We start from the raw sequence: 16,108 nt of genomic DNA on the forward strand, positions 1-16,108 counted from the left end.
CAAAACTTCCACAAATTTATTTGTTTTCCTAATATTTTGATCTAGGACACTCAAACTGTCAATATAATCAAGGAGAGTTTTACATTCCGTTTTGATACCGTATTCTCAAGTACCCTTTGTGTTTCCTTAAGATACCTTGCTCCACTACATTCTCTGAAATATCGAGCCGAAGTTTTTTCAGAAAGTGGTTATTCACCCTGATAAGACTATATCCTGATAAGACCTGATAAGACTATATAAGACTGATAAGAGAAAGAGAGATTACTCTTGGAAAAAAGAGAGATTACAATTGGTTCACCTCTCCCTCTACCAAAGCACCTATAAAGACGTAATCAAGTCATTCATTACCAGTGAAATCGGGAAAGTGGGTATGATAATTTCATATGGCCTTACTTTGTTTACAGCATAGTTGACAGTCCTGTGGTGGCGCAGTGGATTTGACCTTAGCTTGGTAATACGGGACCCAGAGATCGAATGATGCTGCAGGAATGCACTACAGGGCCGACGCAGGGACCTTAGTAGTCAAGAAGCGTCGTTAATCTAATACAATACAACATAGTTGACAAGCATAAGCATTGTTAATATTCACTTACTAAAAAAAACTACAGCCCTATTCTGATTGTGAAGCATGTTCATATGTTGCAACGGAGTGATTAAAAACAGATTTCAATCCAAAAAGAATGAATCTTTGCCTTGTTATTAATTTTGATGGATGAACAGGCTTGAAAACCAAAATTTTCCTCAGAAAATTAGTTTTTTTTTTTTTTTTAGCAAAGCTAAGATTTGAATACACTTGTCAATACTACATTAGCTATATGACACACACAAAAAAGAATAATTAAACTTCAAAATATCGGAAGATTTCTAGAATTTAGCAAAATTTATTTAGAAACAAACAACTCCAATAAATACAAAAAAATGTAAAGCAAAAACAAGTACTTGATCAAATTCAGACTTCGTTCCCATAAACAGGTGGCTCCATAGTACTCAGTGGATTTTCTTGAACTCGAATTTTTGGAACATGACCTGGCTCAGAAACTTGATGAATAATTTTTTTGTTTTGAATTTTCCTCTAAGCTAGCTTGCCTTTTGGGACGACTTTTTTTTTTTGATATGTTAGGAACAGCTTTAACCGGATACTAATATGAAGTTTCTGGAGGAGACACTATTTTTGTATCCTTGCCATAGCCGTTATTAGAATACACAATAACCTGTTTTGGTTTCTTCTTTTTCTTCTGTTTTTCAGAAGGTTTTTGATTTACTTTTAGCACCAATTTCATACAACCTAGTCCAATAACTTTTTTATCCCGTCTTCTTGTTTGATGTTTGATCATAGTAAATAGATTTTGCAGGCTTGTAGAGCGTAAATGCTTCCTCGGTGACCTAGGATTGTGCTTGCTACTAATCGCTGTCTCAGCTTTTGATTTACGAAGTCTACCCACTTTACTTTGTTTGGGATGGGTTTGAGGCTTCTGTTTCTCTTCACATTTGGTATGCTTTAAAGAGCTTAACTCCAACTTTGTTTCAGCATCATTCGACTTGGACTCCTGCACAAGACTCGTCATATTTTTGGTATGAGAAAAGCTTCGGGTGAAAACTTGTTGCTCCACATTCTTGTGGTTTTCTGACTGGGATCTGCTGAGCTTCTTGGGATTCTCTGTATTTGATTTCAGCTGTATATCACTGGCAACAGTGGTCTTGCTTTTTAAATCACACTGACTATCTAAACTACCTTGCTTCTTCAAAGTCTGAACTGGAACTGTTTCATTTTCAAGCCAAACTGTCACTTTATCTTTCATATGCATTTAGCAGTTTCACTTTTCCATTTACTATGCAGACATTTACAGAGCAGAGTGCGCTTTCCATGAATGGAAGTTTTTCAATGATGGCCCCATCTACGTTCCACACAAACTCTAAGCGGGGAGTTCCTCATTTGTTACTCAGGAGCGTCTTTGATATTTGGTACTTGATGCTATAGCATGGGTGATCAGTAGAACCACAGAGCGCACACTTCATAGCACCAGAATAGGGATTGTCCTTTGAATTACTGTGATCAGCGGTGCACCAAGAACAACAGGCAGAGTTCTTACAAACTTTCGCGGAATGTCCATATTGCTGACAGCTATAACAGCGCATAGGAAGGAACTTGTATTCCTCAATTTGGTGCCTTTCGTAACCAAAAAAATAGGGTTCATACAGGCTCTCTGTAAATCAGCTTTCTGTTCAAACTGTAGTTTGTATGAACGAGTCTGACGTATCTTCTCAGCTTTCACACAGCTCTGAATCATCGCACATAAGTCCAAGTCGTTGAGTGTTGAGCCAAGTGTTGAGCTGTGACACTAAGTCTCCATCATACCTTTACACCAATGATCACATGATGCTCACCAGATAGGGGAGTTGCTCGGATTTTTCACAACAACAGTAATAATTATTACTACTACCTATCCTAATATTACTATCTAATTACTATCTGTTTAATTACTATCTATATTACTATCTAACCTAGCCCAACTAAACCTAGCCTGACCTATCCAGTTTTTTACATTCATCAAGATATTTGTTATTTCAATATACTCACAAGATAGAGGAGTTGCTTGGATTTTTCACAGCAACAGTAATAATTATTACTACTACCTATCCTATCTAACCTATCCTAATATTACTATCTAATTACTATCTGTTTAATTACTATCTATATTACTATCTAACCTAGCCCAACTAAACCTAGCCTGACCTATCCGGTTTTTTACATTCATAAAGATATTTGTGATTTTCAAAAATATGTTTTGGCTCTGCAATTGTATTGGCTCTGCAGTATTGGCTTGCTCTGCAATTGGCATGATGTTCATATTTAATATGAGCAAGGTATCGGAGGCCTTTTCTCTTGCAGAAAGAAATTCTGGATCTTTTGTATATTCTGTTTCTATGCATTTTTCAAGTTTTATGGCAGCTTCCTTCAGGTTTTGAAAAAGCTTAGATTTTTTCAAGTTTTCCAATCGTGGTTTTGTAAAATACTCTGGACCACTTTGAAATTTCTTAATAATGGCTCCTTGGTGCAGCCCCAGAAGACCAATTCCATGAAAGGCCGCCTCTAAAACGACTGCTGGTGGCCTACAGTCAATTATCCTCATAATTTTTTCCAACGTCCCTTCAATAAACATTTTTTCTTTGTCATCGTACCATTTGTCCCATTCTAGACCAATATCTTCAATTACCTCATTGACAGTGCGTAGTGCAAACAACTGGTCTTCCCATGGTTCTTCGGGGATCAATAGATCATTAACCGGGCCTTTTATCAGCTCAAGAAAATATGTTTCAATTCCGAATTGGTTGTCGATAATTAGGAGTGCATGGATAATATCATAAATCTTGTTCAGAAGCTGACCATGATTAGCTTCATCGTCCTTCCTTTTTGACCTTTCTCCCTTATTTTTATCATGAATTTCAAAGATCTTCCTCAAGATTTGATCAATTTTAATTCTTATATCAGAGTCGAATAATTTAGCACCGAAGGTTTTCATACAGACAACCAATAAATCGAGCTTTTCCAACAAAACCTCCTTATTTGGCTCATTGACTATATTTTCCACTATAGAAAAGAAAATTGTTTTCTTATATTTTCGATCTTTATATTTGGCATACTCACATACTACGCGACAGCTTTGTACTGCAGCTCTTCTGATGTTAACTTCAACAAAATTAATATTTTTTAATATTAATTCGCATGCCTTGTCAGCGTGTGAAGAATCTTCTTTGACTCCCGCAACAAAAGTTGCCAGTGTTTTCAAATCAATAGCTTTCCTTTTGATGTCTTCTGTTATTTTTATTTCCATATTGTTCTCAACAGCATCATCATCTTCTAAATGTAAATCAGTTTCCATATTAGCTGCTTGAATGACAAGTGGTATAGCCATTTGTAGGTAAGGTTCTAACTGTGGTCCAAGGATTTCACATATTCTAGCCCAAGCTAGAATCAAGGAGCCTAGTTGAGGGCCGTCATAAGCCATTTTGCCAGCATTGATATGAGACTTGTGAAGCAGATCTGTGACTTCTTTGACACCAGTTGCAAACCTTTCACAGCCAACATCTAATCCTACATCCTTGTTGGCTGTCTTGAGATCATTTTTATGCTTAAGAATTCTATCTGGGTTTCTATCCACATTCTTTGGCTTTTCATCCTTTTTGGATTCTCCATATTTTTTAATTGCCCACGTGGCTACTATTCCAGCGCAGGGAATCGTAATGGCTAACACTTTAAGCATCATTAACACTCTTTTTAAATAACTGATAAAAAGGCCTGAAGATCTCCGTATATATAGTGAAAATGACGTCATTGCTGATGGACGGCTATAATACTAATAACAATACTGACGTCATACTAATCTGCACTGATAATGTATTTATAGAACCTGAAATGGGTCAAAATGCGAAAAATGACGTCATTTTAACTCATGAAGACAACAGCAGAAATAAGACTAATATACTTGAGAAATATTTCGTCAGTTCTTAAATATGTCTTTTTTAAGGAAAGTAATTTACAAAATGACAAAATCATAAAAGAGCTTCAAACTTATTAAATTGTGAGGTTATATTTAAATGTAAAAGCACAGACATATATGTTAAGTTACGTTACGCCATGTCTTGTTCAGTAAGTGTCCATTAATAAACGCGTGGAGACTCTTCATATATTCAGAAACTTTTGTTTTGGCTTTGGTGGATCATGCTAATTTACTGCCCATTTTGTACAGTTTAAGGAGGCTAAGCACAAAGGCTTAACAAAAGTCTGTCAAAAGATAGAAGCTGGTGTGTTCTTTTATGTCATTGAATTGATGTAAACTATGTCACAAATTGTATTAGATTTAATCTCTATTCTAATTAATTTTTAAGTTTTAATGTCGCTCCTTACTTTCATTTAAACAAACTTGTTTTTTTTGTTTAATTTTTCCAAGAGACGTGTGAGCCATGGGCCGATCGACTACATTGGCTTGCAGAAAAATAATGTACGCATCGCATTGCAACTACTTTATATTTTGAAGTGAGGAAAGACTTGGCTATTTTTTTTTTAAGGATATGAGCCATAGACAGTCCGAATGCATCCACGGGTATCTTTCTATTTGTCAAAAAGTAATGAAAGTGCCGCATTGCAATTATTTTATATTTTTAAGTGGGAAAAAATTTGCTATTTTTTTTAAGTATATGAAGCACAGACATTCCAAATGCATCCACACGTATCTTTCTATTTGTCGAAAAGTACTGAAAAATGAAAGTGCCGCATTGCAACTATTTTATATTTTGAAGTGGTGAAGACCTGGCTATTTTTTTTTAAGTAAGTGACCCATACACAATCCGAAGGCATCCATGGGTGTCTTACTAATTGTCGGAAAGTAATGAAAGCGCCGCAAATATATGAGCCATAGACATTCCGAATGCATCAACACGTATCTTTCTATTTGTCGAAGTATATGAGCCATAGACAATCCGAATGCATCTACGGGTATCTTTCTTTTTGTCGAAAAGTAATGTCAGCGCCGCTTTGCATCTATTTTATATTTTGGAATATGTAAAAACGTGGCTTTATTTTTTGGCTATCTACTAATAAGCCGACTGAACAGACGGTTGTCACATTTTATATAAAAAATATGAAAGTGATACCTTGTAGCTATTTTGTACGTCGGAGTACGAAAAGGCTTGGTTAAATTTTTTAAAGAGTCTTATGAGCGATTCACGGCTCAACTGTGTCGACGCGTGTCTTTTTGTTTGTAAAAAATTAAGTAATAATAATGAAAAAATTGCAATCACTTAGTATTTTGGAATAGGAAAAATACTTGATACATTTTTTCAAGAAATCTACTATCTATAAGTCGACTTCATGGACAGTTGTCTTATTTTTTTACAAGGAATATGAAAGTGGTAACTTGCAATTATTTTATGCTTTAGAGTACAGAAAGGCTTGGTTACATTTTTTCAAGAATTCTACTATCTTCGAATAAGTCGTCTTCGTGGACGGTTGTCTCATTTCTAATAACAAAGATATAAAATTGGTGCCTTGCAACTATTGTATGCATTAGAGTACGAAAACGTTTGGTTAGTTTTTTAAAGAGTCTTATGAGCGATAGACGACTCAACTGTATCAACGCGGGCCTTTCTGTTTGTAAAACAATAAGTAATAATAATGAAAATTTTCATTTACTTAATATTTTGGAATACGAAAATACTTGCATTTTTTTAAGAAGTCTAATATCTATAAGTCAACTTTATGGACGATTGTCTCATTTTTTTTACAAGGAATATGAAAGTGGTAACTTGCAAATATTTTATGCTTTATAATACAGAAAGGTTTGGTTACATTTTTAAGAATTTTACTATCTTGGAATAAGGCGTCTGCGTGGACGGTTGTCTCATTACTAATAATCAATATAAAAGTGGTGCCTTGCAACTATTATATGCATTAGAGTACGAAAAGGCTTGGTTAATTTTCTTAAGCTAAGGCTTCAGCTGTCCGTTGCATTGCGCAAACGCCAGATTAGTTACAGACTTGTTCCAATTAAATAGGTAAGGTGTAATACTTAGAATTTAAGAGTTGCAAGATATCCAAAATGTTTAAAGCAAATACTAAGATATTAAATAACAATTGTTCTTCAAAGCACAAATCACACGCACACGGAAATTTATATGGGGTTGAGGAGTGCAATAGTAAGTACGAGATTGATTTGATAATTTGAATAAGAAGTGCGTTCGAATTAGGGAAATGATAGATTTTGAAAGTGGTCCGGGAATCAAAGTACCCCCCCACCCCTTTCGTACCTCCCTGATGCTAAAACTACCTTTGAGCGTAATGCTTTATTTATATACTTTTTCCGAGGCTCGATGTTTAAAGTAATATTTTGTTTAACAGGGCAGATTGCCTAAAGCGAGACTGGGGAAAAATATTGATTGAATCTTTTAATATTAATTTATTATAAATTGGGCTTAAGGAAATATCTCCTGTGTCTCTGTTTATAGCAAAATTTCTGTTTGTATATTTTTTTTATCTCAAAAAAGATTGCGGTAAGTCATTTACAGCGGATATTAAAGCCGCCTCTTCAAAAAGAAGTAAATGATCAGGGTTTTTGGAAATATGGAGGGCCAAAGCAGAATCAAAGTTGTCATTTTCATTTTCAAACTTCAGGGACTTATCTTGAATGAAAACAGTCGCATTGGTCATGAAGTCATTCATTTGTTGATTCTATCTACCAGTAACTGAATTCAATTATTCAAGAATAAGAAGGAGGGGGATATATTCAAAGCTCATACTAATGTGATTTAACATTTCAGGCAGAGCATTGGTTTTCAAGAGACTCTTGCTGGAATAAAGAAACAGGATACGTTTAACGAGAACAGACGTCATTTTGTTTTTTCAGATAGTGACTGCATGGCCAAGGTAATGTATTGACCTTTCCTGGTCTCAATGTAGTAGGGATGATCCCGCCTTCACGAACTGTTCAAAAACAATTTAAAAAGCTGTATTTAAAACTAAGCTAAAAAGTGAAAAAATGTGAATATACATTGTATGATTCTCTATCCAAATCTGCGTTCTCAATTTTGGAACTCTCTGAATTTCAAGATAAAGATTGCGATATTTGTAGTGGCCCATAGGTTTGACCCATAAAGAAAGGGGGACCAGGTGCTTTTTACTTGAGGAGGGAGGGTACATTAAGTGTACTTTTGAATATCTATTTTTAGTTTTTTTCTGGTAGGAGAAGCCTTTTAAAAATCTCATACGGACAACAGGTCGGGGAAAAAATGTACATTTTTTTAAAGCCCCCCCCCCCTTCTGTGAAATTCAATTCCTATTTACATGCCTCTCTCCCTTCCCTTTTTTGCAAAAAGGTCACCTGTTGAATTGTAAATAGATATTGTAAAACCAAAACATGTTCTCACTGTACTCGCCACCTTTTCCCCAATTTTCAATTTTGATCTTAGTCTACTATGCAACGTGTCAAGTTTCTAAGTCTGAATTAATTCTTAAAAGATTTTAAAAAAAAAGTATGTTTGTTTCTCTTGCTTGTTTTTTCTACCCTAAGTTAAATTCATACTTTTTGCAATTAAAATTGTTTCGATGTCAACTTTATGGTTGTCCATGAGGGATGGAAGGGATATTGGGCGTTTAACCTCCTCCATTGGAAGCCATAAATGCACTAAAAGTATCTATTTTTCAGCCATTTGAGAAATCTGGTAATTTTCTTTAAAAAAGAAAAATTTTTGTGAAACAATGCTTACTATAATTTTCCATAGGTTTGTCTCCTCTCCGAGTCCTAGCCGAGTGGATTGGTGCGCTGGATTTAGGATCCTTTGTCCGAGAGGGCGAGGGTTCGAACCCTAGTATACCCAATTATTTAGTTCGTCCAGACTTGACCCATCACTAAATGGGTGCCTGGAGACATCTGGGGAAGGTAAACAAGTAGGGTGTGCAAAAGCATAGGATGGTTTGCCCTACACCCCTCATTGCACTTCCTGTCTGAAGGGCCAAGAAACGGAGATCAGCACCGCCGGTATGGACTGTAAAGTCCAATGTTGTATTTTTTGTTTTTTGTCTCCTCTCTACATCTTCATTAATATGTTGTAGTTTTTCAGTTACCGTGTAGTTGTAGTTTTTCAATTGTAGTAGTAGTTTTTATGCAAGCAATGCCATCCTTTTTTGGCTGCATTCCTTCAAATCTTTAGATCAAGTTGAAAATCCTGAATAAAATCTCAAATGCGTTTGTCCAATTTGCTTTTCATGCTCAGCTACATCGCTATTCTTATAACACATTTTTTATAATTATTTGTTGAAAAATTTATCATTTCAATTACTCTTTCCTTTTACACAAATGGTCTATTCTTTTCACACTTATTCATGAACATTTCTTGAGATTTTCATTTCAAGTCTCAAATTCCCCTGTCAAATTTTTCTGATACTAGTCTCAGATCCTTCTACTAGGTATATAGATATATGTGTATATTTCTGACTCTGGTACTTCACCATTACTTACATTATATTATTTGTAAATCATAAGTCTAATAATCTATAAATTTTTTGTCAGTTATTCTTTCCTTTTATGACAATAATGTCATCTTTTTCGTCAATATTTCATGAAATTTTCATTTCAAGTCTCAAATTTTCGTTCCTAAATCTCAAATCCGTTGACAATATTTGTATTTCCACCTCTAGTGCTTCACTATTATTTGTAATAATATCTTTCTATATACTCTCTTTAAGTGAGCGATAATTGTGCTTGTATTTACCTATGCATTTTTCTCAAGAACGACTCCACATTTTTTGTTTTTTTTAAATTGGCACACTGAGATTTTCTGGCTTGAAAATGTGATCTAGATAGGTCATGAGTATAAGAAAATTTGTTTAAAAAAGATAAAGATCCTTTTGAGCCATTGCTGGCGCATAGGGTGTCGTGTCGACGTTTCAGTTGCCGAGTGTTTTTTACAGGGACCAGTAGTAAGCTTTTTGCCCAACCCCTGCTGCAGCGGGGATCGAACCCGGGTGCTCCGTGTTGCCAAGAAAAGGCTCAATCCACTGGGCTACAACAGGTTGAAAAGTCGTTTAGAGCCTTCATATTTTTTTACAACATAATTAAGGCGAAAATATAATTATTGGGAATAGCTGGAAAAGAAGTTTTATTGCTATCTATGGCGTCATGCGAAATTATTCGCGATGATGAGTGAATCTGAACAGCTAAAGCTTAAGGCATGGACAAAATATATGTGGCAATGATGAACGAAAGTAAAGCACAGCGAGAGCTGTAGTTAGAAGACTTGACACAAAAACATCACAAGCATGGCAACATCCACTCTTTTCCTGAGTGGAAATTCTTTTCTTGTCTTAATTTGGCGTAAAAGTGTAAGCTTTTTGAATGGTTATTTTTTAACGATCTCCTGTAGGGAACGCAGTGGGGGCATCCTAATCGATCAACTTAAGGCCTTCGACTGAATATCCTTGCGAAAACTCATCAACTGCCTAGAAGTCTATGGAATCAAAGAACAGCTAAACAATTGGCTCTCAGCATATGATAGAAAAATAGCAGTCAAGGTTGCAGACACACTATCCTCATGGATAGATGCAACCAGTGGCGTCCTACACGGTAGTGTTTTTGGTTCTGTCTTGTTCGTCATGTACATAGACATTTGCATTAACGTCATTTCCCAAACCGACTTCGGCCTGTTTGCAGACGATACGAAGTTCCTGGGGGAAGCTAGTGCATCATCACAAATACAAAACGACTTGGACGCCCTGACAGAGAAGCTCGAAGAATGGCAACTTTCATCAAATATAGCAAAATGCTCTGTCGTCCATCTTGGCCGCCAAAATCCGAAGTGTTCATACAAAATGAAAGGTATCGACCTGACAAAATCTACCTGCGAAAAGGACCTAGGTGTGATTCTGAGCTTGGACCTCAAACCAGAAAAGCATATCGCCCTGGTTGTGCGTAAAGCATCAAATACTCTCTGGCTACTCACTCACTCCCTATGACGCCTTGACATTCACTCAAAGATTTCAGCATACACGAGTTATGTCAGGCCACAGCTTGAAAACGCCACTGTCATCTGGTCGCCTTATCTCAAAAAGGTTATTGATAGAATAGAACGAGTCCAGAAACGCTTTGTAAAAGGACTTGAAGGATTTAGAAACCTTCCGTATGACGAAGCTCTAAAGAAGGCTCACTCTCCATAAACTTGAGACAAGAAGAACGATCTTAGACTTAAAACCCTCTTCAAGAGAGTTCTCGAGAATTTTGGGAACGTAAAAGACAAGCTTGTTCAAATAACTTCCCAAAGTAACACAAGATCGCACAGTCTGCAATCGGAGCCTATGAAGATGAAGATTGCAAGATCTAATTCTTACCATCGTTAGTTCATAACCCGGGTCATCAGGATCTGGAACGGACTGCCATTCCCAGCCGAAAAGATGAAATCACTGGAAGCCTTCTCCAATAGCCTAAACATAAACGTACCATATCTCGAGACTTTCAACGTAGGACGACTTTAAATGGCAATCGTGCCAAAGTCGATCCGCTCTTCGCCCTGCCATAACATTTTTCTTTTAATAAGGTGTCAGTTACGTGGAAATTTTGTATTGAGAGGCGTGAGTAATAAATTATGTATTTATTTATTTGTAAATCAATAAAAACTACTGGATTAAAAAACAAAACAAAAAGAGTTACGAGGAAGAAGATTGTGTGAAAGAACTAAAGTATGCCCTACATCTTTTGGTAGAAAGATATATTTTGGTAATTTTTTTGGTATAAAAAATTATTTAGTTGAAAATGAAATTAATTAAGAGACGAAGGAGCTGTACCTATCTAAAGTAGCAAGGACAGCAAAATTAAAATAATTTCAACCTCTTGGATCCATCTTAAGTCTATCCATGCTAAGAAGTTGCAATTTTCTGATTTTTTTTTATGTTGCGTCAAAGTTACGAAATTTTTCGGGTAGAACCCTATTTTGTCAGTGTAGCCGCGTTGAACCATCAAGATAAGTAAGCATAATTAACTAGTTAAATTTGATTATGCTTTTCATTCGTAATCTGTTGATTTTCAAAGACATTTTTTTTGTCTTTGAAAGACATTTTTCATGTCTTTCAAAGACATGTCTTTGAAAATCTGTTGATTTTCAAAGACAAACTTATGTTCGCAGGGATGCTACACCTTTTTAGACTACGGGGCCTTAAGTCTTAATTGCCGATAGCTGCTACCATAAACTCGGTAAGTGTACAAGGAGCCCTTTTTTGTTAAAATTGAATTCCTGATTTTTCTGATATTTTTTAGGTATTTGTGACTGTGAAAGTTTCCTCTTGACAAGTTAAAAATTGAGACGGTTTCCACTGTCCTCGGTACTTTCAGGAAAGAACATCGGAAAACATTACACATTTAAATAACCTCTTATAATTTCTTTTCCAGTTGCTGTTTCCTTATAACCAAGCGGTGCCGTCTTTTTCGTCGGCATTCCCTCAGATATTCAAAGGCATAACGGACGTGCCTTGTTTAATTCCTTGCGGAATCGAACAAGATCTGTATTTCCGGATGCCACGTGACGTGGCTCCCGAGATGGAATTTCTAAAGCTTTCTCTGGTTCATTCAAAGCTTTGATCCCAACTCGTCAATTTTTCTGAAAGATACTGGAAAACAAATTAAGGAAAAGGTACTTATTTTTTATTTAAGGTTCATCTTCCTTAAAGATGATATTAAAATCTGCAATTGATGTCACCGAAAGGTTGATAGTTCTGACATATTGCTTTAATTATGCTGGTGTTTCTAAGAACAAATAAGAAAAATTTGCCGATCAAGTATATATATATATATATATATATAAATATATATATATATATATATATATATATATATATTACACATAAATTTTCAGTATTTAATTAAAGCCTATTCAGGATTTCTAGACTGTCTGTAGATTTTCTGCAGAATTTTTAATCAAATTAAATTAATTCTTCAAAACTAGTCAAAATATTTATTGGTAAGTTACCGCGATGTTCAAAAAATGATTCCTGCTCAAAAAATGACTCCCAAGGTCGTTTCATGAATTTCAAAAAATGACTCCCAAGGTCGTTTCATGAATTTTGGTTTGGGATGGTGGTGCTACAAAAAAAAAAAAAAAAAAATATTAGAAAATGTATCAAATATAAATTTTTATGTATTTTTATCGCGTTTTTACGGGTCGGGTAAAAAAAAATTTGGATAGGAGAGTAAAACCTGTACCCCTTGGATGAGGCAAAAATAGTTGCGACCACTCCTCCCCTTTCCTTCTGTCCAATGTTTCACCCTGTGGTTCCTCAATTTAAGTTAGTACTTGCTTTATATCCTTTCTTAGGAAACCTATCAATCCAGTTCTTGTGCTCCCTAGTTCGCATTTTAGCTTTGCTTTATCAATGCAGTTTTTTTTTGGTAACCTTTCTTCATTTGTCTTAATACATGACCGAACTACCAACAAAATGCATTCTTGGCAGCATTCCTTCCTTTGAAATATGACCCGAACTATTAATGAAATACAGTCGTTTGGCAACCTGAAATATCAACAAACTGCAATCTTTTGGCAACATATCTTTCTTTGTGTTAAAACATGACCGAACTATCAACAAAATATAGTTTGTTGGTAACCTATATTCCTTCGTCTTAAAATATGATTGAACGGTCTTAACTTTTCTTTTGTTATAGATAATGGGATCGAACCCATTTCATTGATCGTGGTAGCTATGGGCGCCGGCAAGGGAGCCATGCTGCCCCCCCCCCTTGGAAATTCGGGACTATAAAGTAATCGTAAGGAAACCAAAGAAAAGAGAGCAGAATAGGGAAAAATCATGAGAAAAATGTGTGTTGCCCATTGTTGGCTGCCCGCCAATAGATTTGACCATTAATAAGGAAAATAAAAGTTATAATTTCTGACTGAGTGACCCCTTTCGAGTTTTCGACAAACATTTTTCTATGTGACTTTGGTTGGAGCAACAAAAACAAATTCAATTCTTCATATTAATGAATGGTAAGTAAATAACGATCCTTGTCAATAACGAAAGTATAAGAGTCCAGCTATTGATAATATTCAATCAAAGAATCAGCTTTTTATGGTGATCTTAAATATGCATTTGTTTATTAGTAATTAGTGCAGTTATTACTACACAAGAAAGTTCGTGTAATTATAGAAAATACAAGGAAAACGACAGAGGGAATTTCGATAATATGCCGTCAACTTTTGCTTGCATTTCAATAGTACCCATGAGCTGACATAGGCGGCCACTATAATCAGAAATGTTTTCCCTGAAAGGAATGCTGGGAATTTCTGTACCCCCTGAACAGACTTGTTTTTTGTGTTTTATTATCATTTTTTTTCTTTTTACATGAGTGATTGTATTTATCTAGTTTTTACTTTGAAAAAGATTAAATTTTTTACAGTTATGAAGTATAAAAGTGTCAAATATATTGGTTTTGTCAAAATTAAATTGAAAATATTGACTTTAAAATTTTTATCTGATTTTTTAAATCTTTGTTTTATTATTTTACTTTGAACAAACTACTATGATAATGTGTTACTTTTTATAAATACTGAGTTTAAAGGCATTGAAAATTTTGGTGTTTGATGACCCGGTTCAAAACTGTCGAAATTGTTAAAAAAATTCGTCCAACGCCTCGGCATTTGTCAACAGAACTGAATGCCGGGAGTTTATATCTTAGTTTTTGTAAGTAGGCTATTTTTCTGTGTATTTTTTGTAATTGCTTGCTTTTTTTCATTTTTATATACTTTTACTTTAATTGACATACTTTTTCCGTTTTCTTTAGAAAAATGTTAGTCTCTAAGCTTCATGAAATGAAAAAAACAAGTTTTTTTAACTTATAATAAGGAGCAACTTTAAAACTTAAAATGGACAAAATTTATTGCATATATGATGTTGGGTTGCCCCCTCCTCAACACTTTGCTTTTCACGCTAATTCAATTAGCTTCTCCAAATTCGTCCTCTTTAGGTTAAAGTCGTAGTTTGGTGCCCTAAACCACCCAAACTGTCACCCAACCATCACTGCTATTTTAGCGTCTGCCCCTCTCCCCTGGAAAATTTTCTGCTGGGGCTCTTGATGGTAGCTTATTATTTTATATGCGGTTGTTGAAACGGGTATCCAAAGACTAACCTAAGACAAATTCTCTGAAAAATCTCTAGCGCATCTTCCTCCAATTTCTGGATCGTCGCATTTCCAAAGCCATACTTGACCACTCTTTTTTCTATACAACACTATTTTTACTATATTGTGTACCAGGGAAAAATAAATTATATCATTTATTTTGTCCTTTTCTTTTACCTTCAACAAAATTGGAGGGTAATCTTTATAGATTTATGTAGTCTACTTGGCCGGACGACTTTTTTCACATATTGAAAAGAAATAAGTTCATTTGTGGTTGGGGAGAGAATAGGAGTTCATTTAAGATGAATTTTCAACTTCATCTTTTTCATAAACGTTACTATAAACTGAAATTTGTGTAAAGTTCGAAGCATAGAAGTTCAAAAATTAATCAGGAATAATTAATTAAATAATGAATTAATAAGTAATTAACAAATAACTGGGACATACGAAAAAAGTCAAAATTTCTGATTAGATTACATGCAAAAAATATATCAGAATTGGATAGAACAAATTTATCAAATCAAATGACTAACATAAAAACTACTGTACTAAAAATAAAATTGAATTGAAATAAGAAAGCACTAAAGTTTTCAAAAATAATAAATCTAAAGCAGAAAGTCCAAAACATGCTGTTCTTTTTTTGGTTTTATTTTCTCGTTATCCGACATCACTTCTTCGCCCTTTATCTTAAGTCAAAGCGACTTATTCTTCTTCTTCTTACCATTAATTTGCATACCTTTTCTTGTATTGTAAGCTCTCAAAACTTCCACAAATTTATTTGTTTTCCTAATATTTTGATCTAGGACACTCAAACTGTCAATATAATCAAGGAGAGTTTTACATTCCGTTTTGATACCGTATTCTCAAGTACCCTTTGTGTTTCCTTAAGATACCTTGCTCTACTACATTCTCTGAAATATCGAGCCGAAGTTTTTTCAGAAAATGGTTCTTCACCTTGATAAGACTACTAACATAGGCGAATTTTTGTAGTTTGAAATTCACCCGAAAATAGGGTATCAATAGTCTTTTAGTCTTAGTTCTCATTCATTTTTAAGCTTTGAGATTTATTCTTCTTAATCTTTGTTTTTAAATCTATCTTTACATTATATACTCTTAGAACATCGACTAATTCATTAATTTTGATAACATTCTAATCAAGGACACAAAAATTGTCCGTACATCGTGTAGAGACTGACCTTAACAATGGTATTCACAAGTTTTAAACAACATTACGCTGAAGTTTTTTTCAGTATTACCAGGATTCAGATTAGTTTCTACTGCGACTGATCTCTAGTACCAGTGGCAGGCGCAGTTGTTTTGAGTGCTTTTTAAGGTTCCATCTCCATCATACAAGTTTATAGAAACAAGGATGCCAATTTGAAAATATTTTTCCCCTGAACCTATTTGAGTTCTATTCATAACTGAAACCTACCATTTTCTACTTTTTTTCTGTTTTTTTT

At 34.8% G+C, this 16,108-nt stretch overlaps 1 protein-coding gene across 6 annotated transcripts in view; it reads left to right on the forward strand.

The window, feature by feature from the left end:
* Positions 1-16,108, forward strand: part of LOC136026118 (tryptophan--tRNA ligase, cytoplasmic-like) — a 36,160-nt gene that overhangs the window by 17,262 nt on the left and 2,790 nt on the right. For 2 of the 6 annotated variants that reach the window (XM_065702406.1, XM_065702404.1), the window contains one exon: positions 7,315-7,420. The exons of 1 other annotated variant lie outside the window; for it this stretch is intronic. In XM_065702406.1, the coding sequence (XP_065558478.1) occupies positions 7,315-7,371 (57 nt within the window). In that variant the 3' untranslated portion in view covers positions 7,372-7,420. Of the gene's footprint in view, positions 1-7,314; positions 7,421-11,930; positions 12,175-16,108 lie in introns of those variants that run through there. 3 more of the 6 variants (XR_010617207.1, XM_065702402.1, XM_065702405.1) reach the window with 3 other exon arrangements.

The sequence above is a fragment of the Artemia franciscana genome, chromosome 4, assembly GCF_032884065.1.
Source record: "Artemia franciscana chromosome 4, ASM3288406v1, whole genome shotgun sequence".
NCBI lineage: Eukaryota > Metazoa > Arthropoda > Branchiopoda > Anostraca > Artemiidae > Artemia > Artemia franciscana.